General features: G+C 57.0%; 10 protein-coding genes across 10 annotated transcripts; 4 read left to right on the forward strand and 6 right to left on the reverse strand.

Annotated features, from left to right (window-relative positions):
- Window positions 1-360: 360 nt before the first annotated feature.
- Window positions 361-1332, reverse strand: WHR41_05542 (uncharacterized protein; the record flags this gene model as incomplete). Its single annotated transcript, XM_069374147.1, has 3 exons — window positions 361-834; window positions 886-978; window positions 1137-1332. 3 exons carry the CDS (start codon window positions 1330-1332, stop codon window positions 572-574), a joined length of 552 nt encoding a protein of 183 aa, XP_069229395.1. The 3' UTR covers window positions 361-571.
- A 1090-nt stretch (window positions 1333-2422) lies between these two features.
- WHR41_05543 (uncharacterized protein) lies at window positions 2423-3340 on the forward strand (the record flags this gene model as incomplete). Its single annotated transcript, XM_069374148.1, has 1 exon — window positions 2423-3340. One exon carries the CDS (start codon window positions 2423-2425, stop codon window positions 3338-3340), a length of 918 nt encoding a protein of 305 aa, XP_069229396.1.
- Window positions 2709-4117, reverse strand: WHR41_05544 (uncharacterized protein). Its single transcript, XM_069374149.1, has 2 exons — window positions 3751-4117; window positions 2709-3692 (listed from the first exon to the last, which is right to left on the reverse strand). The coding sequence occupies exons 1-2, from the start codon at window positions 3860-3862 to the stop codon at window positions 3391-3393; spliced, it is 414 nt and encodes a 137-aa protein (XP_069229389.1). The 5' UTR covers window positions 3863-4117; the 3' UTR covers window positions 2709-3390.
- A 571-nt stretch (window positions 4118-4688) lies between these two features.
- On the forward strand, window positions 4689-6071 carry WHR41_05545 (uncharacterized protein; the record flags this gene model as incomplete). Its single annotated transcript, XM_069374150.1, has 1 exon — window positions 4689-6071. The coding sequence occupies one exon, from the start codon at window positions 4689-4691 to the stop codon at window positions 6069-6071; it is 1383 nt and encodes a 460-aa protein (XP_069229390.1).
- A 191-nt stretch (window positions 6072-6262) lies between these two features.
- On the reverse strand, window positions 6263-11086 carry WHR41_05546 (uncharacterized protein; the record flags this gene model as incomplete). The annotated part of the gene is made up of 1 exon (XM_069374151.1): window positions 6263-11086. One exon carries the CDS (start codon window positions 11084-11086, stop codon window positions 6263-6265), a length of 4824 nt encoding a protein of 1607 aa, XP_069229391.1.
- A 472-nt stretch (window positions 11087-11558) lies between these two features.
- Window positions 11559-12792, reverse strand: WHR41_05547 (mitochondrial 37S ribosomal protein uS15m). Its single transcript, XM_069374152.1, has 2 exons — window positions 12674-12792; window positions 11559-12624 (listed from the first exon to the last, which is right to left on the reverse strand). Exons 1-2 carry the CDS (start codon window positions 12759-12761, stop codon window positions 11693-11695), a joined length of 1020 nt encoding a protein of 339 aa, XP_069229392.1. The 5' UTR covers window positions 12762-12792; the 3' UTR covers window positions 11559-11692.
- Window positions 12793-12887: 95 nt separating this feature from the next.
- On the forward strand, window positions 12888-14291 carry RPS0 (40S ribosomal protein uS2). The gene is made up of 2 exons (XM_069374153.1): window positions 12888-13155; window positions 13307-14291. Exons 1-2 carry the CDS (start codon window positions 12986-12988, stop codon window positions 14052-14054), a joined length of 918 nt encoding a protein of 305 aa, XP_069229387.1. The 5' UTR covers window positions 12888-12985; the 3' UTR covers window positions 14055-14291.
- Window positions 14292-17428: 3137 nt separating this feature from the next.
- Window positions 17429-18256, forward strand: WHR41_05549 (uncharacterized protein; the record flags this gene model as incomplete). Its single annotated transcript, XM_069374154.1, has 2 exons — window positions 17429-17867; window positions 17927-18256. Exons 1-2 carry the CDS (start codon window positions 17577-17579, stop codon window positions 18254-18256), a joined length of 621 nt encoding a protein of 206 aa, XP_069229388.1. The 5' UTR covers window positions 17429-17576.
- A 14-nt stretch (window positions 18257-18270) lies between these two features.
- WHR41_05550 (uncharacterized protein) lies at window positions 18271-19307 on the reverse strand (the record flags this gene model as incomplete). The annotated part of the gene is made up of 2 exons (XM_069374155.1): window positions 18271-19181; window positions 19238-19307. 2 exons carry the CDS (start codon window positions 19305-19307, stop codon window positions 18454-18456), a joined length of 798 nt encoding a protein of 265 aa, XP_069229284.1. The 3' UTR covers window positions 18271-18453.
- Window positions 19308-19933: 626 nt separating this feature from the next.
- Window positions 19934-22837, reverse strand: WHR41_05551 (uncharacterized protein; the record flags this gene model as incomplete). Its single annotated transcript, XM_069374156.1, has 2 exons — window positions 20037-22837; window positions 19934-19975 (listed from the first exon to the last, which is right to left on the reverse strand). The coding sequence occupies exons 1-2, from the start codon at window positions 22779-22781 to the stop codon at window positions 19934-19936; spliced, it is 2787 nt and encodes a 928-aa protein (XP_069229283.1). The 5' UTR covers window positions 22782-22837.
- Window positions 22838-24703: the final 1866 nt, after the last annotated feature.

The raw sequence follows: 24703 nt of genomic DNA on the forward strand, positions 1-24703 counted from the left end.
CTTATGCGTCGCTGTCTGCACTGAGAGCAGGCAAAAGTTATCCAGGGATCGGGCTGCCTACCGGTGGATTCATCCGAGATGAATGCGATTACCTTTGTTTGTCCGAAAATTTGAAGTTCAGAAGGCTTCACAGCAAAGCCATGACTTCTCAGAAAGAATGGGAAGTTACGTGGTACTAGGTACCTTCTTTGGTCGACTACCGAGAGTGAGTTTCAATCGGAGAGTCAAATCTATTCATTCCCCAGAACGCGTCGTAGTCTGCCAAAGCCTACAGGCTTTCGGATACGCGATAGTGCTCAACTTTGGGTCTGCGATGGTATCGGGCGATCCCATATGTAGTACTGATATAAAGCCTAAAGATCAATTCGGAACGATATTCAGCTTGAAGCACCTATACACCGAGCTAAATGGTAAGATCGTAGTCGTAATACCTTGCATCAGAACACTGCTTTCTTGCGCAAATTCGCAAATTTACAACGCTATGGTATACCCCGTGGATGGACTCCATTGCCGCCCAATGTCCAATAACGCCAGCTATCCGCAACGAATCATGAAAGTATACGAGTCCAGGCTAGTCCCAAGCATTTTCCATACTGTCCCTCACGCATCTCCGCACTCTCCTCTTGAACTCTTTGCGGTCCTCGCGCCACAGCTTCCCCGCTTCGATGTTGGCGGCACTCTCATCGTTGGGGCTCCCAAGCATGCTGATGACCGACAGGAGGATCGACTCAGGTGACTGCACGGGTGACCAGCGCTCGCTGGCACTTTCGTAGCCGTATTGGTCGTCTCCGGGTGGGTGGAGGATGGAGATGCAGACCTCGCCGTTCTCGAAGACTGGAATCTTGTCAGACATGACACATTTAGGGGCATTTTCGGCTCGCTTACCATTTGGGTGGAAGATTGGAGTCTCGAACTTCATCTTGGGAGGGTAGAGGGGATAGTTGGGCGGGAAAGTCATCTTTGCTCGAAAGCAACCGCCTGCTACTCGTCAGCAGCCCTCTCGAATTGTTCAAACCCTGATCTCCTCTTCTTGCTCCGTCCATATTCCTGGCACCGATTATGCGAGGCGGACGTACCGCACCGGACCCTCTCTCTGGGCCTTCGTGTGTCCCAATCTTCCTTTTCCTCTTACTCACCTCCGTACAAGCTATCCTGATCATCGCTCAGCATGAGCATGACCTCCCACTCGAACACATTGCTTCCAACAAGCCCGCAGCTGATCCCAGGAATATCCTTGTCGGTCTGAATCTGCTTGAACTGTTTTGCGAGAAGTATCGCTGCACTCGACTGGCCCGAAGGCGAGCTTGTGCTGCGGTCCAGAGGCGAAGCCATCTTGGCAGATTTGTTCCGGGCTGTCAAGCGGGCGAAGAAATGGGCAAGGCGGTGTGATTTAAGAAGAGGACATGGAGCATTACGGTGCTGGACATGGGAGCTTTGCGGGAAGCTTTGCGTCACTGGCGAGAGGAAGGGTCTCTGCTGCTTGCTTCCAGATTCACTTTGCTGGCAGTTTGTGAAGTTACTCACCCATCATGTCACTGTGTTGATAGGTCAGATTATTGATGGTAAGCAACCGAAACGTGTACCGTTTTTTCGAATCACAAGTAACGTATTGCAAATGTTGTGATCGCTGTGCAGCTGCACGACATAAGGTAGCTCCGTGCAAGAAGCCGAGGCAGATCTCAACGCAACGGCATCCCATCTTCAGAATATCGATGACCATGCTAATGTGAGCACGATTCCCTAGACAACTCACCTACCAAAACCAAAATATCATACGGAAGGTCTATATGCTTTACATGAGCCCTGAGACGAGTGTCGTTCTGCGCGTTCGTCAAATCTGATGTGAGCTCCAACCCCAACCCTAACCCTACGAAACCCAAGCAGTCGACTTCAGCCACCAAGGGTTCAGCCCTCAGCCCCGTATAGAAACCGACCGACGCACCTCAACTCATCCTTCCTTCCCACATATACTACCGCGGAAATGTAACGTTATCGCCGTGTCTTTCAGCTGAGCGTAGACTATCTCCAGCCCTACCCAGGTGCGGGTTTAAGGCTTCCCATGATCTACAGTCATCAAGCTCCATCCGGCTACCTGCTATGAAAAGAAGCTCTTCCTAGCGCTCAGCTGGAGTTCTTAGGTGCCATGACATGGCATCAAATGACAACGCGTTCACTCAGGATCGTGGTCTAGGTCTCGTGGACAGACCGACTTCCCTTTTTTGTCAGTCAGCACGGGATAGACTTAGAGCTGTTCAACTGGCAGGTAGGTTGATATTATTGAGGCATATATGTCTGCTGTGGCCACACCAAGCTCCTTTCTTTGATAAACGTCAGCGAATGCCAGTTAGAAGAGTACTGCCGGGATCTTCTTGACAGATAGAAAGATAGCTCCAAGCACAAGCGCCAGCCAACCGGAATCACCATGGCCAACCCAACCAAACCCCCAAAAGACCACGTCTACGACCCCGGCGACATGGCCGCCATGGCCTACATGACCAACATCGACCGGCGCCACGCCACGCGCACCGTACCCCTGCGCGTGCTCTGCCTAGGGCAATCCCGCACCGGCACCACCTCCCTCCGCCAAGCGCTCGTCGACCTAGGCTACAAAGACTGCTACCACTACGCGAGCATCATCCAAGAGAACCCGCGCGACGCCGAGCTGTGGGTCGAAGCCCTGGACGCGAAGCTCAAGGGCGTCGGCAAACCGTACGGGAAGGCCGAGTGGGACGCGCTGCTGGGCCACTGCCAGGCGGCCACGGACACGCCGTGCACGATTTTCTACCGCGAGCTGCTGGAGGCGTATCCGGATGCGAAAGCTGTCTTGACGGTGCGCGATAGCGCGGACCAGTGGCACAGGTCGCAGATGAACACGATTATTCCGTACGCCACGCAGATTCTGCCGTCCGGCTGGATTGATAGGATCAAAGTACTGTTTGCACCTTGGGATTCGACGACGGTCAAGTTCGCTAAGCTTATTATGTACCACTCGCCGATTCGGAAGGAGCTGTGGAATGATTTCCATAATGGCACGACGACTGCTAAGCAGGCTTATGAGGACTACAATGCGGAGGTTCAGGCCATCGTGCCGAAGGAAAATTTGCTGGTGTTCAACGTCAAAGAAGGCTGGACCCCTTTGTGTAGGTTTTTGGGCGAGAGCGTGCCCGATGAGCCTTTCCCAAGGCGCAACGACACTGCAGTCTTCGCGAAGAATACCGCGCAGCTCGGGGCATGGGCGGAAGATGGAATCAGGAAGAACATGACGATGGTGGGCGCGGGATTAGCTGCTGGAGTTGGTGTTGCGATCGCTGTGTTCGCTGGTATGCGGGAGTGGAAGTAGTCTTCAATTTGTTTGCAGGATGATTGAGCCTGACATTACAGCTTGCATCATCACCCGACGTAAGCTTCCACCTCAATCTCAACTCTCATTGCCTCCAAAGCCAGAGTGCTTACTCCGATCTCGGTCCAAATGGGCATGTGATCCTCACCACACCACTTGCGTAGATTGCTCACCATAGCTGCCGTGGTTTGCTCGTCGAGGGCAACATGAAAGCTTCTAACGCTGTACACTTGACTCCAGCCCTTACCGCCTGCGGTTTTTAGGGCGAGATCGACGTTTGCGAACGCTTGGTCGATTTCAGTGTCTAGATTGGAGGAGATAGAGATGGGCTCAGTGGTTGGGTGCCAACCGCCTGGTGCGAGGTCAGCTGACACGAGCTTCGCGGGCAAGAGAGGGGGCTGAGGAGAGACCTTGGCCTGAAGTCTTGATCGTGTTTCCGATGCGGACGGCCTGGCTGTAGTGCATATTTGCCTTCGCCCATTCACCGAGGCCTTCGTAGGAGCTGAAGTGAGGTTGAGACATGGCGATGGAAGAGTAACGGAGCGATGCTGTGTGGATGCGGGTGACGAAAGAGAGAAGCTCATGCTGATATGGTTGCTGGATTTTATATCTGTTCTACACGCGTGGCTGAGCCTGGCCGTATGTAGATTTTATGACTGCATTATGCATACCGTTCAAAGGGCTGAAGTGGTGCTGGTACAGGAGTACGCCACGCAGCCGAGACTTGCTTCGACCAGAATGAGGACTGGTAAGCTGAACTCTGTCTTACGATATGCAGGATGACAAACCATCGTATGACTACCTGGTTTGCTGAAGAGGTGCCTGATCCTTGTCCCTACGCATATTCACAAAGGGACGGAGCAACTGTACCATACACATTTAGTCTTGAGAAGGGCCGCCCATCAGTGACGATCAGAGCATATCTGGTAAGCATCAAAGTCCTGCGCGGCCAGTCAGCCAGCCATGAAACGGTGAGGCGCAGGTCCAGATGCGTAGATGACCTGCAGGACAGCAGCCCGTGGCGTGAACGCCTGCACAAAGCGGGCGCGCAGCGGCCTCTGCCTGAGGCGCGGGAGATGGACTCTTCCCCACAGCTTAGCGCCCGCGCCACGAGCCCGGCGCAATCGCTCCGATGTGGGTCGCCCTGTTGGTGACGGCCGATGGCTGATGGCTGATGCTATTCACGGCCAGACCCAAGCCGCCGCCTCGCCTTTGTTCGACACACCCCTCTCCAGGCAAACATACCATGCAGCCTTTTCTTTCTTTACTCCGCTCCTAAATCACCCAAAACTCGCTTCACCAGCAAGAACAACCACCTGGAATCCTCAATTGCCTGCCGATACAGAACATGGCTGCCGCGGTGGTGCCGGCGTCGGCCATCGACCTCAATACGCCCGGCACTTTTCACGTACGCTTGGGAGCGAGCGTGCTCAAAGACGGCGAATCCAGAAGATACAGGAACGTTCGTTACAATCATAAGCCACAGTCAACGAAAGGAGCAAATGTCACCAGCAAGCTGCTGCCCGGCAAGCAGGCCGATGCCAGTATGCTTTCGGTGAAAGACGGCGACAAAGAATGGGAGTACACGGGTCGGAACAGGGAGGATGAGGACATGTATGTCTTGGTCATTAGCGGGGAGGGCAAGAAGGAGGTCGTATTGGAGAGGCTAGGCAGTTCACATACCATGAACCTGACCCGAGCACCGGAGGATAAGGATGGAGGGAGTCTGGCACAGAAGCACCCGTACCTGGTTGAGAACGATAGCGACAATGACGATGAGGGAATGTTCGGCGAGGAAGAAGAGCCAAGGGACACAGCACCAGACGCCGACAATCCTTTCGACTTTCGACACTTCCTGAAATCAGTCGAAGCCACGCCTCAACGAGAAGAGCCATCCTCACAACCCAATAGAAGTACCGCTGGGACACCCTTACACAAACCACCGACAAGCACACCGACCTCGCGACCATCGAAACCAGCACCATCGACCGCCGCAGCAAAGAAGCGCAAAACACCCTCCGCAGCCGCAACCCGACCCAACCCCAAGCGCGTCAAAGCAGGCGAAGACCCAACCCCCACCAGCACACCATCCACCAAACCCAAGCCCAAAACCCAACCCGTTCCCGAAGTCCGTGTCGAGCGGAAAGCCACCCTTCCCGCGCCGTCGATCGAACAACCCTCGCAACCATCAGGGCAGCCAGACTACGAAGACGACGGCGAGCTCATCCTCGAAAACTCCACGCCAGACACCAGCCAGAAACCCACGCACCTCTCCGCGATGTCGCTCGCGCTCTCCGGCCACCTCGGCAGCCGCGGCGCCGGGCCCATCAGCCTGCGTTCCGCCGCCTCCTCGCCTGCCAGCAGAATCAACTCGCCGCATCTCAATGGCGCCGCGAAGCAGGAAGGGGAGGAGTTCGAAATTGGAGGCGACAGCAGTCCAGAGCAGGAGCAGCATCACTTTGAGTTCTCGTACGATGACGATGACGAGGTTGGCGGTGATGGCGATGTGGAAGACTCGGTGGTGCCAAGCCCTCCTCAACCGGAACCACCGCGTCAGCCGGCGGCGCAGCCGCGGTCGAGGCGGGCGAGCCTTGCTGTGCCGGCTGCGGATGACGAAGACGATATGGAGGCGCAGTTGGCTTTGGCAATGGCGGCTGAGGAGGAAGATGAAGAGCCCGCGCCTTTGGCGAGGGTGGACGAGAGTGATGAAGACGTCAGCGAGGAGGAGTAGTGGATTTTGAAACGAGTAGCTGATTTATCCATCTGGTGTCTCGGACTACCAATGCTACGTCACAGATTTGATGTCTTTGGGGAGCGAGTATTTTACGTGTTTCTTAGTATCTTATACCCATATACATACACGCAAGCAGCATCAGCTTTTATCACTTCAACCAAAATCCCTACACCTCTTCAAAATCAGCCCTACTCCGTCTTCCCCATCACCGCATCGCGGCAAACAGTGTACGTCGGCACGATATCCGTCCACAGCCTAAACTGATGAATCCCCTGCCCAACCAGCGCCTCCAAACCGGGAATACTCTTCCACCCGGAATTGCTCGCAAGCTGCATCAAACTAGTGACAGCCGGCTTGTACGCCATCTCCAGCAACACCTTAGCCCCACCACTGTTCACGCCCGTAATGCTCGGCGCGGACGCCTGGAAGATATGGCACAGGATCTCGCGCATGCTGGGGTCGATGGGCGAGTCGCCGGGGATCGTGCCGACAGCGACGACGGGGTACTCGGCGGGCTTGAGGGCGCGGGCGTCCTCGTCGCTGGCGAGCAGGCGGACGTGGTAGGAGTCGTCGAAGGCCGACGCGAGGTCCGTGAGCTTGGCCTTGTTGCGGCCGACGAGGTAGATGGGGCTGTAGCCCATGTTCTTGAGGGCGTAGATGGCGGCGCGCGCGGTGCCGCCGCCGCCGATGACCATGCCGGGTTCCGGGCGGGCGGTGGAGGAAGCGGCGGCGCCGGCGTTGCGGAGCGCGAGGATCATGCCTTGCCAGTCGGTGTTGTGGCCGACGAGGGTGGGGGAGGAGGTGGAGTTGGGCGTGCAGACGATGGTGTTGACTGCGCCGATGGTTTTGGCGGCGGGGTCGATTTCGTCAAGAAGGGGCATGATGTCAAGTTTGAGGGGGATGGTCACGCTGCCGCCGCCGAAGTTGGGGGAGCGGATGATGCTCTTCACGTCGGCGGCGTTGGTGGCCTCGTGGCGGCCGTAGGTGTGCGGGAGGCCGGAGAGGTCGAAGAGGGTGTTGTGCAAGGCAGGACTTCTGCTGTGGGCGATGGGAGAGCCAAAGATGGTGAACTCCTTGGGAACGATCTCGCCCACGAGACCGAGCACTTTGCGGATGTCAGTTGCAGAGAGTTGCCCAGGGGCTGCCTTGGCTGGGAGAGCAGGGTGCGACACGGGTGTCATGAAGGCGTTCGTAACGCGGGACATCTTGCCAGCTTCGCCCATGTTCATAGCGATAAGAGGGAGATCCGGCAGCTCGTAAGCGATGCGCTTCTTGAAAGCCTTGAGATCGTCGTTGTCGTCCGAGTTTTTGGCAACGCCAACGAGCTTCACAATGTCACCGTACTCACGAGCAGCATCGAAGTGAGGGATCCAATCCGCGGCATCGTCAGCCCACGAAAGGGTGCCCTTCGGGTCGTGATGCGACGCAATGATGGTGCACATCTTGCGGTGCGAAAGCACAAAGTCCTTCAGCTCCTGAGGTGCAGTAAGCTCAAGGTCTGCGAAGTCGAAGCCCATGCGGAGAGCAACACGGTAAAGCTCCAGTGCGCCCTTGAGGTCTTTGTCAGGGAAGCGGCCGCCTTGGGAGACAGTGCGCAGAGTGAAGATAAGTGGAAGCGTAGTTGAGGCACGAAGCAGAGCAACCTGATCGATGAGGTAGTCAGGCGTAGGCAGACCCTCAGCAGACTTGGGGTCGGCAAGAAGGTCAGCACGCAGCTCGATGGCATCCACACCAGTGGTGACATCAGGGAGCAGATGCACGATCTGGTCCATTCTGGGCGCAGTGAGAGACACGAAGAACGAGTGCTGTTTGGCCTTGATCTTCTGGATGGCACTCTTACGGCCCGTCATCGTCCATAGGAAACGCTCGAAATCGTCGAGCGGGCTGCTCCAGCCTGCAATGATCTGAGATGGGTCGACAGTCTGAGAGTGGAAGTGAAGATTGCTAATCTCCTCGAACCAAGGCTTGCGACGGAGGTAGACACCCATCATGTCCTCAACGTAGGCAGGGCGGGTCTTGTCGATTTGCAGGAAATCCATGACAAGCTTGATATCCCTGGTGACCATGAGGACCATACCTTCCTTAGTCCAGTCCTTGAGCAGCTTGCGTGCTTCTGTCGTCTCGACAACGCCGCCTCCGGTAGCGAAGATGTAACCTTCGGGCTTCTCACGCATGACTTTCTTCAGAAGGTTAAGCTCTCTCTCGCGGAAACCTGCCCAATCGTTGTCCTTGAGCATTTCCGGGATCGTCATACCCTCGTTTTGCTCGAGCTCGGTGTCAAGATCAACGACCGGCCAGCCGAGGATCTTCGACGCCCATTGGCCGCATGTTGTCTTGCCAGCACCCCTCATGCCAACGATGAAGATAGATTTCTTGATCTCACCAGGTGCTAGCTTGCCAGTGGAATTCTGAACAGCACCGTTCTGCTGGTGATGTTCGGGCTCCGTGCCTTCCATCTCAACACCAAAGGTCTGATGCTGAACGTCCCACCAGCCAGGCCATGTCTTGCCTGTGCATTCGCGCTCAGTGACAAGTGTCTGCTTGGGCGCAACAGATGCCAGGACCGCGAAGCTCATGGCAACACGGTGATCATCGTAGCAGTGAATGTAATCATTCGCCTGCTGGATGTCCATACCGCGTCCATCAACCTCAATGCCGTCCTCAAGCTCGCGGCAGGTGACGCCAAACTTAGCCAGCTCGTCGTACATGGCCTTGATGCGGTTGCACTCCTTCTGTCTCTGGTTTGCAATACCAGTGATTCTGGTGGTGGCACCTTGCTTGCCCGGCTTAGCGACCGCGGCAAGTACGCACGCGGTCAAGAAAGCATCAGTCATAGGTTCCATGTCCACCTCGGGAATAGGGGCCAACTCGCCCATCGGAGGGCCGGTGACAGTAGTGCTAGTCTCGGTCTGCTCAACAGAGCAGCCCATGGGCTTCAGCACATCAACGGCAAACCTGGCGTCACCCTGCAGAGATGCGGAACCGATGTTGGGGACCGTACAAGTGGTACCAGTGATAGCTGCCATGGCGAGAGGGTACGTCGCCGAGCTAGCGTCACTCTCGACCTCGTACTCGGCCGGGCTCTGGTAGGGCTGCTTCGGCACGTGGTAAACGTTGGCCTCAGTCTTGCTGCGGGTGACTTGGACGCCGAAAGATGCCATCATGGTAATGGTCATATCGATGTAAGCCTGCGAGATGACCTTGCCGCCAACCAAACGGAGGGTGACCGGGTTCTTTGCGTACGGGGCGCACATCAGAATCGACGACACGTATTGGGAGGAGACCTTGGCAGTGAGTTCAATATCACCGCCCTCAAAGCCACCAGTGGAAGCTATGCGAACCGGCAGACTCTGGCTACCAGGCTTGCCAATGTAATCAATGGAAACACCGTTGGAGCGCAGGGCATCAACAAGAGGACCTTGAGGACGCTCCTGCATACGAGCGTTGCCAGTCAGAACGGTGTGAGATGCCTCAGGGGTCGCATGGGCGAGAGAAAGGGCGGTGGTGAGGAAGCGAGACGCTGTGCCCGCGTTGCCGATGTAGATCTCCTCCGGCGACGCCTTGAGAGCACCGCCGTTGCCGTTCAAGACAAGGACCTTGCCCTCGTCCTCCCAACCGTATGTGGCACCACCAAGCTTGGAAATAGCGCTCAGCATGTACTGAGTGTCGTCTGAGTGCAAAAGGTTGCCGATTCTGCATTTGCCTTTGCTGAGGGCTGCCAAAAGAAGGACACGATTGGAGATACTCTTGCTTCCCGGCGGCTTGCATGATACGTTCAAGCCCTTAGGAACACCAGGCTTGACAAGGACCGAGGAGCTCAGAGGAATGCGAATGTCCTTGTCGGCGACCTTGGTAGCTTGAGGCTCGTAGCACTTTCCAATGGCTGACAGCAGAACAATCTTCTTCTTGGAACCAGCGTTCTTCTTGTCAACGGCCATGCGGTGCAATAGCTCCTCAGTAGGGCACTGCTTGTGAGTCTTCTTTGTGATGAACTTGTCGCTAGGCGAAGTAGGAAGACCGTAGCTCGAAATGGCTTTCGTCAATCGAGCGACAGCGCCGGGAGGGAGCACACCCAGGTAACGCGCAAGCTCAGCCTCTTTCACCATACCAACAGCGACACACTCGCCGTGCAGAATCTCCGGGGTCCATATAGCTTCGTAAGCGTGTCCGATCGAGTGACCAAAGTTCAGCAGATTTCTCAATCCACCTTCCCTCTCGTCCGCGCTCACAACCTCTGCCTTGACCCTTGCGCTTCCGAGGACGATTCTCTTGAAGACCTCCTCAATACCTTCGAATCTGCCCGGACCAGCGGGCTTCTCAAGTGCAGCCATGATCGCATCTGCGCCGTCTTCCAGGCGCTCAAATTCCTTCTCGTCCCAGATGGCAGCGGTCTTCACGACCTCGGCCATGCCGTTGCAAACCTGCCTCTTGTCGAGCGTCTCCAGGAAAGCAAGGTCGATGTAAATTCTCTCTGGCTGCCAGAAAGACCCAATCAGGTTCTTACCCATGGGAACGTCGATCGCAGTCTTGCCGCCGATACTGCTGTCAACCATGGCCAGCAGAGATGTGGGGATCTGGACGAAGCGCACGCCGCGCATGTAGGTGGCAGCGACAAAGCCGATCATGTCGCCAACAACACCACCGCCCAGAGCCAGGATGACAGTGTCTCTCGTGCATCCTTGCTTCAGCAGCCAGTCCTCCACATCGGCCTTCGTCTTGCGGCTCTTGGACGTCTCGCCGGGCCTCACGCGGTCGTAGACCAAGAGCCTCGTGTCCTCTGCGGTCTTGCCCAGCTTCTCCCTCTCTTCCTCAAATTTCTTCGTGAAGGCCGGGACATAGTCCAGCTTGGCCAGGTTCTCGTCGCAGACAAGGACGTACGTCGACGTGACGATGTTCTCGAGCAAGTCGCGGGCTATGTAGTTGTTCCAGAGGCCGTAGTCGACAATGATGCTCTCCTTGCCCAGGATCGGGACTTTCGTTGCGGTGGATGCTGTGCCATTGGGTACTGCCATGGCGAACTGAAGTGCCTTAGCTGATCAGTTGTTCGGATATGAGTTGTTTCGCCGAATCGGCGAGGATGAGGTCGGTCGAGTGTAGGCTGAGTATATCCCAGAGGCGAAGTTGCTGCATACAAGGCCGGTTTCTACGATGACATAGCGAACAAAAGCTGGCTTGACTCAATATTATTATGGTCTTCAATGGCGTGAAAGTATGGAGCTATTCCCTTCGGCAATCGAGTCATCTCGACCTTCTGACGACGCTGGCCGTGCGCGCCAGCCGGGAGATTTCTTCTCCGCCAAAACGCCAGGGTCTCCGCTGTCGGTGCTCACTTTGGTGCAGCCATCATTGGCTCAACTTTGATGGCAGATGCTCGCGGGATTCGAGTCTCGTTCGTATACGAGCAAATGTAGCTAATGGGCAGCAAGAACGTTACTTTTCGCCCATTCACATCCAGTTTTAGGACACTCGTTACATTGACATGAGTGAGCTCAAAACCAAAAATCGATTACAAGTCGCCTTGCGATAATTCTTTCGTAATGATACATTGGACGCCCTTGGGCCGTCTGATGTTGCGATACTATACAGTCCCATACGCCACGCTATGCCCAATTCCACATCTATGCGCCAAGTGAGATCTCACCCTGCCATGTACCTTCAGTCAGACCAAGAGTCTCAATCAGGTTCTGCCACCTAGGGCCACCCCTCTCCTTCCTCCTCAAGTACTTCAGGAGCTTCTGCCTCCTGTGTACGAGCAACCTCAAGTTCCTCTTGTTCACTCTGTCCGTTCGCCCTCTAGTCTCGCAGTACTCCGCGAGCGTCCTGATTTTGGCCGTCAGGATGGCAGCCTGCACCTCTGAGCTGCCAGTGTCGGGACCAGCACGCTCCTTCTTCTCCGTCACAGGTCCAGCATGGGCTCCAGCAGGCTTAGGGTCCAGTACCTGGTCGGTGTTGTGACGGCCGAAAGCATCGATGCAGCGCTGGGTGTTGACGCGCAGACGGTCCTTGGAATTGCCAATGGACAGGGAAGCAATGCGTTTCAGAGCCTCAGACGCGTTGCTCTGCTCTTGCGCGAGCTGTGCTCGGTACTCCTCTTCTGTGATTTCTCCAGTCTCGAACCTGGCGTTGGGGCCACTGATTTCCGCTTCTGACGGTGACATCAACCAGTTGCTGTGTTCAATGCCCCGGTCTAGCTCGTTTTTGGTAAGGAAAAAGTTGAGGTGCTCGTCGCGGTCGGCAGAGGGTCCCGGAGCGTCGACGTCGGGTGACTGGTCCACGCGGAGTCTAGTAGCGGTCGAAGGTGGTTCTGGTTCTGAGGGGAGTGCTGTGTCGAATGACCGGACAAACGGTGTCTCGATGCCTCTGATGGGGTCTCCAAGTTCCGCGGCTCGCTGCTTGGTCAGGACCTCACGCCTGCTCAAGTTGGCATCTTTGCGCGCCTTTGCCTGAGCAATCGCATATGGGTCTCGGTGTTTCTTGCGCTGGGTCACAGTCGAGGCATAGTGAGAAGGAGTGGTAGAGAATGCGCGGTGGAGAGAGGAGGGCGGCTGGGCTGTTGAGGGTCAGCGCAAGATGTTGATGTATGGAATCGGCGGCATTACCGGCAGGTGCCTTAAGACACGTGAAGATGGGTATCCTGGGCGGCATGGCGGCTGATGGGATGATATGCGCAACACCAACCTTTGCCATACACTCCAGCGCATGCCCGACTTCTCGCCCGCTCGGGGTTGGCCGCCAAGGCCGCAGCTGGGGTGGTGCTAAACAGGGTTTAGCGCGCACTGTGCGGTCGGCGCACCAAATCGCAAAACGCCGACCGAATTTCGTCGCTACTTTGGCGGGCAGCTTCAAGTGTTCTCTCCCACCATCTCGAACACCAACGTCGCAAGTACTCTCTCGACACACCGACAATCAAGATGGCCGCCAAGAACCTTCCCGCGGCGTTCAACGCCACCTCCCAGGACATGGAGATGCTCCTGTCTGCCCAGTGCCACCTCGGCAGCAAGAACATGCAGGTGCACATGGAGCCGTACCTGTGGAAGACCCGCGCCGACGGTATCAACGTCCTGAACGTTGGCAAGACCTGGTACGTGGATTATGGCGATATGTCTGGCAAGGAAGTGCGCGCGAGCGGCGCGATCGCAACGACATGAGCAACTTTGCGCCGCTCGCAGCATCTACACATACGGATATGCCAAGCCTTGTATCAAGAGAATTCAATGCTGACTCCACCAAAGGGAGAAGATTGTCCTGGCCGCCCGTATCATCGCCGCCATTGACAACCCCGCCGACGTCTGCGTCATCTCTGCCCGTCCCTACGGTCAGCGTGCCGTCCTGAAGTTCGCCGCCCACACCGGCGCTGGCGCCATTGCCGGTCGTTTCACCCCCGGTAACTTCACCAACTACATCACCCGCTCCTTCAAGGAGCCGCGCCTGATCGTCGTCACCGACCCGCGCACCGACGCCCAGGCCATCAAGGAGGCCTCCTACGTCAACATCCCGGTCATCGCCCTCTGCGACTCCGACTCCCCCACCGAGTACGTCGACGTTGCCATCCCCACCAACAACAAGGGCCGTCACTCCATTGGTCTGGTCTGGTGGATGCTCGCCCGTGAGGTCCTCCGTCTCCGTGGCACCATCGCCAGCCGTGAGGCCGAGTGGGACGTCATGCCCGATCTGTACTTCTACCGCGACCCTGAGGCCGAGGAGAACAAGGACTCCGCTGGCCAGGACGAGGCCAAGGTCCCTGGCGTTGAGGAGGTTGGCGCCGGTGCCGTCGAGTCTGGCTTCAACAACGAGTGGGAGGTCTCTGGCGGCACCGCCGGTGCTTTCGCCGCTGCCTCTAACACCGCTGGTGCCCCCGCCGCCAGCACCTGGGACGCTGATGGTGCCGACTGGGCCGCCAGCTCCGCTCCCGTCGAGACTGGCAACCAGGGTTGGGCCGAGCAGGCCGGTGCCCAGACTCAGCCTGAGTCTCAGTGGTAAATGCAGTCGCCACGTTAGAGAGAGCGCTGGACACTTACCATCAAAAAACCAATTGAACTTATTCTCGCACAAACGAGCCCCAGCTTGCACGATCTCGGCTACAATATGTCTCGGTGCTTTATGAGGGAAAGATACCTGCCTTCTTTGTAGAAGGGAGGGGAAAGCCCTGCACCTAGGACTGAGGAGTGGGCGGACGTAACAGTTGCTCAGGCCTAGAAATACAATCCGTGCAACCCGCTTCTTGACTACTTGATCCTGTGTACTCATTGACGTTGTGAACGTTTGAGCTCGCTTCTGATCCTTACTTGCGGAACATCTTCGTGGTTGAATCTTGATTGTGCTCTGGTCATCGTTGCCCACTCCCCAAAGCCGCTCATTCCACGCAGAACCCCCGGTAAACGGTCTACAGATGCAAACAAGCTTGAATGCAGAAGTGCGACTGCAAAACCCGTCCTTTTGCACTCTCAATGACACCGGAAGATCTATTGTGGTTCATGTCTCTTGACCAACAAAGCCATCCGTTTCCAGGGAGAGACGCACCCTCGCATGTGGATTGGCGGGCAAACAGACCGCATTTCCTGTCGCATACCCTGAGTCCAAGACAAGGTTGGCAATGCACTGTGTCGAGTGATCCCCGAACAAAGGGGAATGTGATCCTTTGCATCTGTTTCCGGCTAACTCGTGAGTCGCGGCACTGTTCGAACAAAGAACCTCAGGGTAAGCGATACATGAATATCAAATGCTTCGTGCACGCCTCCTGACAGCGCTTACATTTTGATTATCAACATTTCCACAAGATGGCTCCAGTCACACGCTCTAAGACCCCGAAGGCTTCTGCTATCCCAACCGCTGCCCCAACCGCTGCCAAGAAGAAGGTTGGCAAAGTGCAGAAGGCAAGACGTGGAAAGAAAGCCATTGCCGCCAAAATCAGCAAGCCCGCGAAGAAGGCGCCGCCGAGCAAGAAGAAGCACCAAGGAAAAGCGACGAAGCTCCCGCTCATGGTGACGACTAGTGCCACACGCTCTCGCGATCGGCGGATGCCAGAGCCCAGCATTCCTGAGCCTCTAGAAGACGACTGGGAGTTGGCCGAGAGCTACCGCATCTTACCCTATCTGGACAGTCCCGAGTTTGCCACGTATAGCTCGGCGAGAGCGGGTGGAAGGAAGAAGGCCAGGAGCGTGTCACCCGCGCCAGTGCCACGATCTTTCTCGATCCACGGCCTAAGCGATTCATCCTCCAATGGTAACAGCCGTCAAAAACCTGCTTCCAGGGGTTTCCTTGCAGGTATGCCTCACATCACCGCTACTCCACCGCCGACTGCAGTCCATCCGTACAATGGCTTGGGATTCGTGGAGAGGCCGGGTAGGCACTCCCCACCAAGCGTGCATTTCGAGGACACTGCTGGCCAACGCAACGCCTATAAACACATTTCGAGCCCCAAAACCAGACTGGAGCTTGCAGACATTCCAACCTATGTTGATCGCACGGCAACTCGCAATCCATCGAGTAACGCTTCACGGCCTTCGAGCCGCTCGTCTGATCTTATTCTCGTAGGAACAGTTGCTCCTGCTCCTTCTATTTCGAAGGCAAGCAAGAAAGGCAAAGCAGGAAGACGCGACAGCAGCGTCGTGCGCGAGATCCTCACGCAGGTTCCTACAGCCTCACCCCCAACTCGCAAATCGTCTCGGCGCACGAGTAGCGTCGTCCGTGGGATCGTTGACCAGGTTGAGCGCCAGTCGCCTGAGACGCCCGTGTCTGTTAGCAATGCGCAGGCCTTCAAGCGCCCTACTGTCGCTACTGTCAGGCGCGAGCGGGCGCAGATGATCGACGAGCTCGGTGAGTTGGCGGCGAAGTTGGCTGGCGCACGACAAACGTTTGAGGAGGTGATTGAGTCTTTGGAGGATCGAGTGCGGATTTTGAAGGCGGTGAATCGCATGCAGGCGCCGTTGGGTCGTGGTCGGAAGAGAGGTTGATACATAGGTGCAGTCAATTAAGGAGCTATCGTCATCACGCCCTGTTGATCTTCAATCCGTTCAGCACTTCGATGTCATGTTCTCGTGATTCGGATCGCATTCTGCCGAGCTCTAGCCAATGATCCGATCTTCGCGAGGCAAGCTCTTTGTTTCTGGGGGTCAATCCATCAATTCCGGCGCCAAATCCGGTCAAAGGCAGGCATTTCTTTGTTCGCCACAAATCAAACCAAGGACCCTAATCTGCCCTTGGTAATAGATATCATCAACGTGGATCAGAGCATTCACCTTCACATCCAGCCCAGTTTCACATACCAGCGATGCCAGTCACGACTCGTCGGCGCGCAGCTGCCCTGGCGGCGGTCCGCCCCTCCGCTTTGAAATCGTCTCCCAACTCTCGAAGACATCTCAACCAGACCCTTACCCCAATCAGGACCCAAGAGCCTCAACGGAAGAAAGGCAAGCTCGTCGGCTCACGTCGACGCCTCAAGTCCTTGCCGCAAGACCATGAAGCTTATATCACGGCGTGCGACTTCGGGCACAGGCTCTACACCGGCGAAGCGCCACTTGAAAATGTGGTGACCATCTCACCGAAGTTGAGAAATCTCATGAGCACCGGTGTAGATCAGCAGGCGAGGTACTATGAGAGGAAGCTGGCGCAGGTGAGCGCGGATCTAGCGGCCAGTGGCGACATGGAGCTTTGGATGGTGCATGATGTTGTCGATGTGGCGTTGGGGATGTTGAGGAAGATCGGAAAAGTGTAGATTCGGGGTAGTAATAAATGGTTTGAGATGTTTCCTCATTCGTTCTAGTGGAATGGCTTTAGATATGAATCGGCCGGCCAAGTGAGGTACAGGTCGACGTATACATCCTAGAGTCTGTCTTTTCCGCGTGGCTATTTCGATCGAATTGTCGCTGCAGGAGCAGCAGGCTGATCGAGGCGACCTAAGTGTAGAGCACCTGTGAAGCGGCAATAGGTAAACATCACCTAATCTGTTTCTCTTGGTATAGAGTGAAAGAAAGACAAGTTATGCATGCTCTGACGATCTGCCTATCGCCTCCAGCCGCCCGGCAGCCGGGGACTCCACGTGCCGGCGCTAAATTGATCGCTCGCTTCCGTTCCGCGCTGGATTTCCAACCAGTTCATAGAAACCGCCCAAAAGTTAGCACGCTTATGTTATCATTCAACGCCGAACAACGCGAGCCTTACTGTTCAACAGCCAGATCGGTATCAATGCCGCATTCATGACTAGGTAATTTTTCGACCACATCGCGCTATTCTCCCACTAGAGCACGCGAAAGCCCCGGCACACTCTATTCCTAACATCTTCCTGCTCCATCATCTTCTAGCCCCTCCACTTCACTCCGTCCCGCCATGTCTGCCCCACTACTCCCCAGGCTTTTGAGCAATACACGATCTTTGATACAAAAGCCATCGCTCTTCTCCCTCGCAAAACCTTCAATCTCCTCTACATCCCGTCCACTCAGATCCACTCTCAATACCCGCGCCTTCACCTCATCCACTCCCAAAGCAGGCCAAACAAACACCAAGATGGCATCCACCATGTCTTTGCTCGACGCTACCACCAACCGTCGCAGCATCTACGCCCTCAACAAGACCTCTCCTATCTCCGACGCCCGCATCGAGGAGATCGTCACCCACGTCGTCAAGAACACCCCCTCGTCCTTCAACTCCCAGTCCGCCCGCCTGGTCCTCCTCCTCAAAGACGAGCACGACAAGTTCTGGGACGTCGTGCGCGACATCCTGAAAGCCGTCGTGCCCGAGGACAAGTGGGAGTCGACCGGCAACCGCATCGCAGGCTTCCGCGCCGGCTACGGAACCGTAAGCCTCCTTCCATCCCCTCCCCAAACCACCGCAGCCGCTGACCCAACCTTCCTCAGATCCTCTTCTACGAAGACCCCGAGCCCGTCAAGACCCTGCAGACCAACCTGCCCATGTACGCCGACAAGTTCCCCGTCTGGTCCGAGCACACGAGCGCGATGCACCAGTACGCCGCGTGGACGGCGCTGGAGGCCGAGGGGCTCGGCGCCAACCTGCAGCACTACAACCCGCTGCCCGACCAGAAGGCCAGCGAGATCTGGAACATCCCGCTCGAGTGGCAGCTGAAGGCGCAGCTGGTGTTCGGCGGCCTGCAGGAGGGCGCGCGCGAGAAGCTGGCGGAGAGGGCGGAGCAGCCGTTGGGTGGCAGGCTGTTTGTGCATGGCAAGTAAAGAGGTGGACGGAGTCGATATTTAAGCGTTCATGTGCATGGTACATGATTATCTGAATAGAGGAATCTCCTCAGCGAGAGCATGGAGTTTAGAGAGCACGATAGAATGATACGAACGATACATTTCTCTCACACGTGAACAAATTCCTCCCATTCGATCGTTATATCCCTGCCATCCCCGATCCCTCCGTCATCCCCTCACATAACCAAATGCCCACCATTAGTACTAATCAAACTCCCCGTAACATTCCTATCCCTCATACAATACAAATACGCCTCCGCCACATCCCCCGGCTGCCCCACCTTGCCCGTCGTCATCTTCGCCTCGAAACCCCTCATCATCTCCGCCCTCTGTGCCTCCGGAATCCCGCTCCAGAGCTCCGTCTCCACCGCGCCAGGACTGACCAGATTGACCCTCAGCGGCCTCAGGTCGAGCGCCAGCTGCCGCGTCATGCCGTGCAAACCCGTCGCGTAGGAGCCCACGACGCTCCAGTCCGGAATCGGGCGTTCGGAGACGCTGCCCGTCGTCAGCGTGTAGCTGCTCGCGGGGCCGGGGCGGAGGTGCGCGGGGAGGAGTTTGCCGAGCAGCAGGGGCGCGAAGAAGCGCACCATGCCGGCTTTCTTGATGAAAGCGAAGTCGGCGTCGGCGAGCTTGATGGAGGCGAGGGGGTCGCCGGCGGTGTAGACGACGTGGTCGAGGGGCTGCGTGGCGTTGGAGGTGGTCTTGTTGAGGAGGGTGGCGAGGTTGGATTCGAGGGTGGCTTCGGTGCCGAGGTCGCAGGCGTGGCCGGTAATGCGGGAGGCGGCGGAGGGGTAGGCGGTTTGGAGGTTGGTGACGGCCGTGGAGACGCGGGAGGGGTTGGAGGAGGAGATGGTTACGGTGGCGCCGTATTCGAGGGAAGCTTCGGCGACGGAGTAACCGATGCCTGGGAGTGGATGTTAGTATGGTTGGCCATAGAGTCGGAGATGGGTGAGAGGGTACCTGAAGAGCCGCCAATGACAAGGATGTTCTTGCCTTGGAGCTTGTTGGTGTATTTCTGTTGGTCGGCCATGGTTGTAGTTTGGGCTCTTTTTAGTATGAATCGAAAGATTCAGATGCTAAAAAGATTGATCTATGTTGGTGGTGAGATAGAATGAAATTGATAAAGAGCAGACCCAGCGTATTCTTTATAAGGCAGCAACGTTGATTTAACAGTTGGTATGATGCTGAAGAAGTGTGGACATTGAAGATGTCGCGGACTTAAGTGGCGGAGATAATGACATCACGTCACGGTAGTTGCGCGGCTCTCGACACCGGGACGTTTGCTTGGAGCATACTCAGCGCTCGCCTTACTGTACGATCAGCTGGAGTAACGAAAATCCGATTGAAATAAATTGTAAATAAAGATGGCTCTCTTACAAACATGCCTGCCTTATGTCCACTGCCCACCCAGAGAGCTGCAAGAAGCAAGGCTTCCGCCGAGCGATGCGCTTCGCTTAAGCGTGGTCGGGATGCCGGCTAGCCTTTAATCGTATTGCTAAGCTTTTCCTGGGGAGAAGGCTTAAAATCCTGTGGCATTGCGCAATGGCTTCCCACGTAGGCGTCGGATGCGCGGCTCATGAATGGACACCTGCGGCGTTTGTAGCAGGTTGCATCGTACAGGCAGTCTATTGTGTATCTCCGACAAATGCAAAACGCTCATGCAAACTGCCACCTGGCATTAACCTGCTTCCGCTTCACCTGAAAGATCGTTAGTATTCTGAGCTAAGTCTGAATCAGGTATTCATTGCGCAAGACTCACCAAAGGCGTAACAACAAACGTCACGACAGCCAGCGCAGCCACCGTAGCCAGCATCTGGAACTTGTTGAAGTCCTTCCCGATCATGTCGAAGTTGAAGCTGGGGCTAAGCCTCGTGCCGAACACGTCCAGGCCGTACGCGAAGATCAAGCTCGTGCTCTCCAGCAGCGCGGGGCTGGTGACCACGTTTTTGATGCCGAGCACCTCGCGCGCGTGGTTGAGGTGCCATTTGGGGTCGAACTCGATCACGGGCGCGTAGCGGACCAGGCCCTCCATCTGTTCGTTCTTGGTGGGGTCTCGGCCGACGGGGCGGCGGGGGTCGATGACGCCGCGCGGAATACCGACGATGGCGCTGGAGTCCGCAAGTACAGCGAGGAGCTGGCGGGACGTAATGCCCTGGCGAGTTTGAGTGACGGATAGCTTGGCGATGGATTCAGGGATCTGGTAGGTCTGGGTGAGGGTGTGAGGTTCGGTGCTGCCAGACAAGCTGGAGACGTTGACGGCAGCGTCAAGGATACCACGGTCGTTGGAAGAGAGCGATTCGAAAAGCTCGCCGCTGACGAGTTGGTGGCCCTTTGGTGAGCTGTCCGACGCTTCGGCGGTGAAGGAGTATGCGAACCAGTTCTCAGAGAGCGTGGACGCAATAGGTTCACTAAGGTCGACGTTCTTGTGAGTGTTCGAATAAATAACGGCACCGCTGACGGTGTCCAGAACGTACACGGAAGCCGACTTGACCGCTTCGTGGGCAGTAACAAGAAGCGCAAGGTTCGGGTTGAGGTACTTATAAAGGACGTTCCTGTCGCCCAAGACCTTTCCAATAGAGGCGACAGGGTCATTCACAGGTCTCGAGACAAGACCCAAGATCTTCTCACCAGGCTGCGGAACGAAACGCCAGAGAGTATCCGCCTTGTTCTGGCCAGAGGCAGTGGCTGCAAGCTCACCGTTTTGGAGGGTGTACTCGACGGCAACTAGCGGCACGGGAGAATCGACGTGGACTTCCTGCGACGAGGAAGAAATCTTCTCGCCGGTAGTGGCGTTGAACAGAGGCGTCTCGGAACCATTGTCTTCTATGAGGCGAATGACGCCATTTGGCAGTGCCTCAACGCGAGCTGCCCAGGACTGTCCAGCCGGCACGTCTGCGACCTGCTTGGTCCAGATGATGCTATTGGGGTTGCCGCCCTCCAGTGCCAGAAGACGACCACTGCTCGTAGCGCAGATGATGGATTTCTTGAAGCCGAAGGCATCGCTGTGGTCGTCACTGGTGCCGAGGAAGCCGCGCATGAAGCTCTGCGGCAGATTACGAACAATCTCCGGCAGACTCTTCAGGTCATTGATGTGACGCTTGACGCGGTGGATGTAAGCGTGGATGGGCGTGCTGTGCGCTTCCTCCTCTAGCTCGTGCACAAGTGCTTCTGCCTCAGCAGGAATAGTGAATGCTGCAGAGATAGTGTCGGCCAATACCTCCAGACGTTGCCAGGTCGCGCTGCCATCTCTGAGAAGGACCCACTCGCCGGAAGATAAGTAGACTGCGGACCTGACAGCGGAGACGGAGTCACCCTTAATTGACACTTCAGAGACTGCGTGTAACGGGGCCGTCTCTTCCGACTTGCCCACGGTGCCGAAGTTGCTGATGGCCCATCTGCCCAGCACGCCGTGCGAGGCAGATGACACGGTAGAGACTTGACCATTCGTGACCCTAGTGAAGTACACATTGGCATCGTTGGTGCTAGTCGAGAAAGCACTGTGACCAGAGACCTTGGGCAGGCTGTACGCCTTCTCGACCGTGCTCTTCTTCAAGTTGACATGGTAGACCTCAGCCCAGTCTGACACGGCAGTCTCAAAATGCACCAAGAAGTGAGCTAGCGAGTTCGTGTGGTACGGTGCGTGGAGAGCGACACGCTGGACCGCGTGCTCGTTGTGCTTTTCAATGTTGAAAGAGGAGACGGCCTTTGTGCCAATGATATTGACCTTCAGCGTTGTGTACGCCGAGTCCGTCCATGCAATAATCGGGGAAGCAGAGTTGGCTCCCACGGAGATGATCGTATCCGCCGATGCGAGCTCGCTGTCCGAGGCCAGAGTGTACTCGTCCGTCTTCTTGCCAGTCACCGGATCGAGGCTGACGACCTTGATCTTGATATATCCAAGCATCGTCTTGTGCAACAGAATCGCAAACACCTCCGTCGAAGAAGCAGACACCTGATAAGGCTCGTCGCCGCTTTCCAGCTTGTGCGACCATTTGACGGCTCCAGTCGCGCCGTCCAGCCTCTGCACTTCAGCGTGCTCGCCGCCAGCCAGGATCAAGGCATCCTTCGCGCCAGGCGTCTCTTTCCCGTCGCTGAGTTCCAAAATCTCCACGTCTTGCAGCGAGGCCGGCGCAACGTGGCTCCAGGCAAGTCTTCCGTCGCCTGCAGCCCATGAATCCACACGATTTCCAATACCACTGACAACGGCATCTTGATCCTCTCCCGCGCGCAAGAAGCTCGCACCAGAGCTCTCGCCTTCGCTCAAAAGCTGTCTCCAGACCAGCGACCCATCCCTCGGGTTCACCGCACCCAGAACACCCTTCTCAGACAACGAGTAGATCAACGACGCCCGCGAGGCCGGATTCGGTCGGTGGAAGAAGGTTGTCGATTCCTGGGGCTTGCCGAGCAGTGCGTGGTGGTAGTCGAGATTGAAGGCTTCGTCGGCGAAGACCGCCGACGCGGATCTGAGCAGCAGACAAGCTGCCGCGAGCAAGGGCAGCATCATCTTGTGTGTTGTCGCTGCGCTGCGCTCGGTGCTGGCGATGTGCCTTAGGTAGGTTCCCCAGGGCCAGCTAGCTCGAACGCAGCGGAGGGACCTGGAGCTGCGGCGGCGGCCATAGCGCGCTTGACGATTTGCTTGGCGGGGCGGAGAGGGGGATTGGCGGTCAACCAATTCTTCAATCAATGTTCATCAAATTGGGCACTAATTGGATCATGGCAATCTGCATGGCTATCCGTAGTTCCAACCGAGCTGTCACCAATATGAATTCTCCAGCAATCGAAAGAGACATCCTCTTCGCTTCGTTTCAAGCTTGGGCAGGAACGGGCAGGAATGCAATGCTTTCGACATCACGACACGGACATGCCTGCTGGCAATGGCAATCACACCAGGTGCTCGCGTGCTCGGGTACTCACGCGTCTACTCAATATTGCTGATGCCGCGGACGACGACGACGACGACGACAACAACACGCGCAGCAGTTCTGAAGGTTGATGTTTCGTGGCTGACCTGCGGCACTCTCCACCATCCGCCTCTGACGTACCGTACCTGTTCGCCCGCATCCGGTACCACCCATGACACGACATCCGATCGCACACGAGTAGGATCCTCTACGAGCACCAAGACCCAAACGAGCACCGCATTTCTCTGGTTCCCTGACTTCACCCCTACGTAGCAGGCGCTCAACGGCAGCCGGCCGCTCGCCCAGGCCGGCAGAACGTTTCTCGAAGCGATCAGCGACGGCAGCGAGGAAACTCGAGCCCGACAGCCCACCCACCGCTCAGAAGGCGCACGAGCGCGGAAAGCCAAATAGATGGCTTCCCCCACAGGGCCCGGTCGACGCTCTGCGCGCGGATGCCCGCCCCGTCGCCGGCGCGCGCGCCAGGCTGCCCGGCCGGCCCTCAACGCACGCGGCGCAGGGGGCGTGGGGGAGAGACGAAGTCGACGGGCGAGTCAGGGACGCATTGGGCGGCGGCAGCGCGTTATCGTCGGCGCTTGGGTGGTGTGTAGCGGTGTCGTGTCGTGTCCGCGAGCCGCGGGCCAACGATGGGCAGACGGCGGCGACATGACATGTGCGGCTGCAGAGCGACGAGAAGGGCGAAGGAGCCGAGCGCGGGCCAGGGCTTGCAGCGTGGCGCGCAGGGACCGGGTGTCGTCGCGTGCAGGGAGTGGAGGGCGCGGCCGTCGGGCAGCCAGTCGGAGGCGGGCATCGCGCGGGGCCTGATGTGCCTGATGTCAACGGGGCGTTGGTAGTATTCGCTGTGCCTGGTGCTGCGCGCGGTGCTTTGCGCTGGCTGGTTGATTGTTGAACGCGAGCGAAAAGCTGCTAGCCAGCCCGGCGGACGCCCAAACGCCACGGCCAGCTCGCGACGCAGTGTGCCGGGCGGCGGGGAGCAGGCGCGCCGGGCTAGCATACACCGCCGCCGTGGATTCGGGCTGCTGGGCGGCGCCAGGAACGGGCAGGAGAAGCAGTCAATCCCTTCCATCGCCCATCGCCCATCGCCCAGCGCAAATCGCACCGCCCTCCGAGCTCTCCAAGGTCCGCGCCCTTTCTCCCCTACCTTAGCCCCAGCCCTGCCCTCCTCCGTCGTCATACCCGTCCCGTCGTTCACTCCCATTCCGCTCCCACTCCCTCCTGCTCGCCCACGCCGTGCGTGCTTGCATACATCGTCCCGTCTCATACCACCACCTCGTGCAAACGCGCATCCGCCCTCGCGCATCCCAATCACCCTGCACGCCTCGGCTCCCGCGACATACCACCTACCTTTCTATCCAATCTGCACAAATTCGCCAATCACGAACCAGAAGTGCCAGCCAGACTGCACCACCCTCCCGAACCGGACGTCGGCCCGCTGGACGAATAAAAAAAAGTTACCCGCACACAATATCCAACGTCCTGATATAGGGCGGGGCAAAGCTCCTGTGTC

Source organism: Cladosporium halotolerans, assembly GCF_011745625.1.
Source record: "Cladosporium halotolerans strain TM138-S3 chromosome Unknown Sca15, whole genome shotgun sequence".
NCBI classification, from domain to species: domain Eukaryota; kingdom Fungi; phylum Ascomycota; class Dothideomycetes; order Cladosporiales; family Cladosporiaceae; genus Cladosporium; species Cladosporium halotolerans.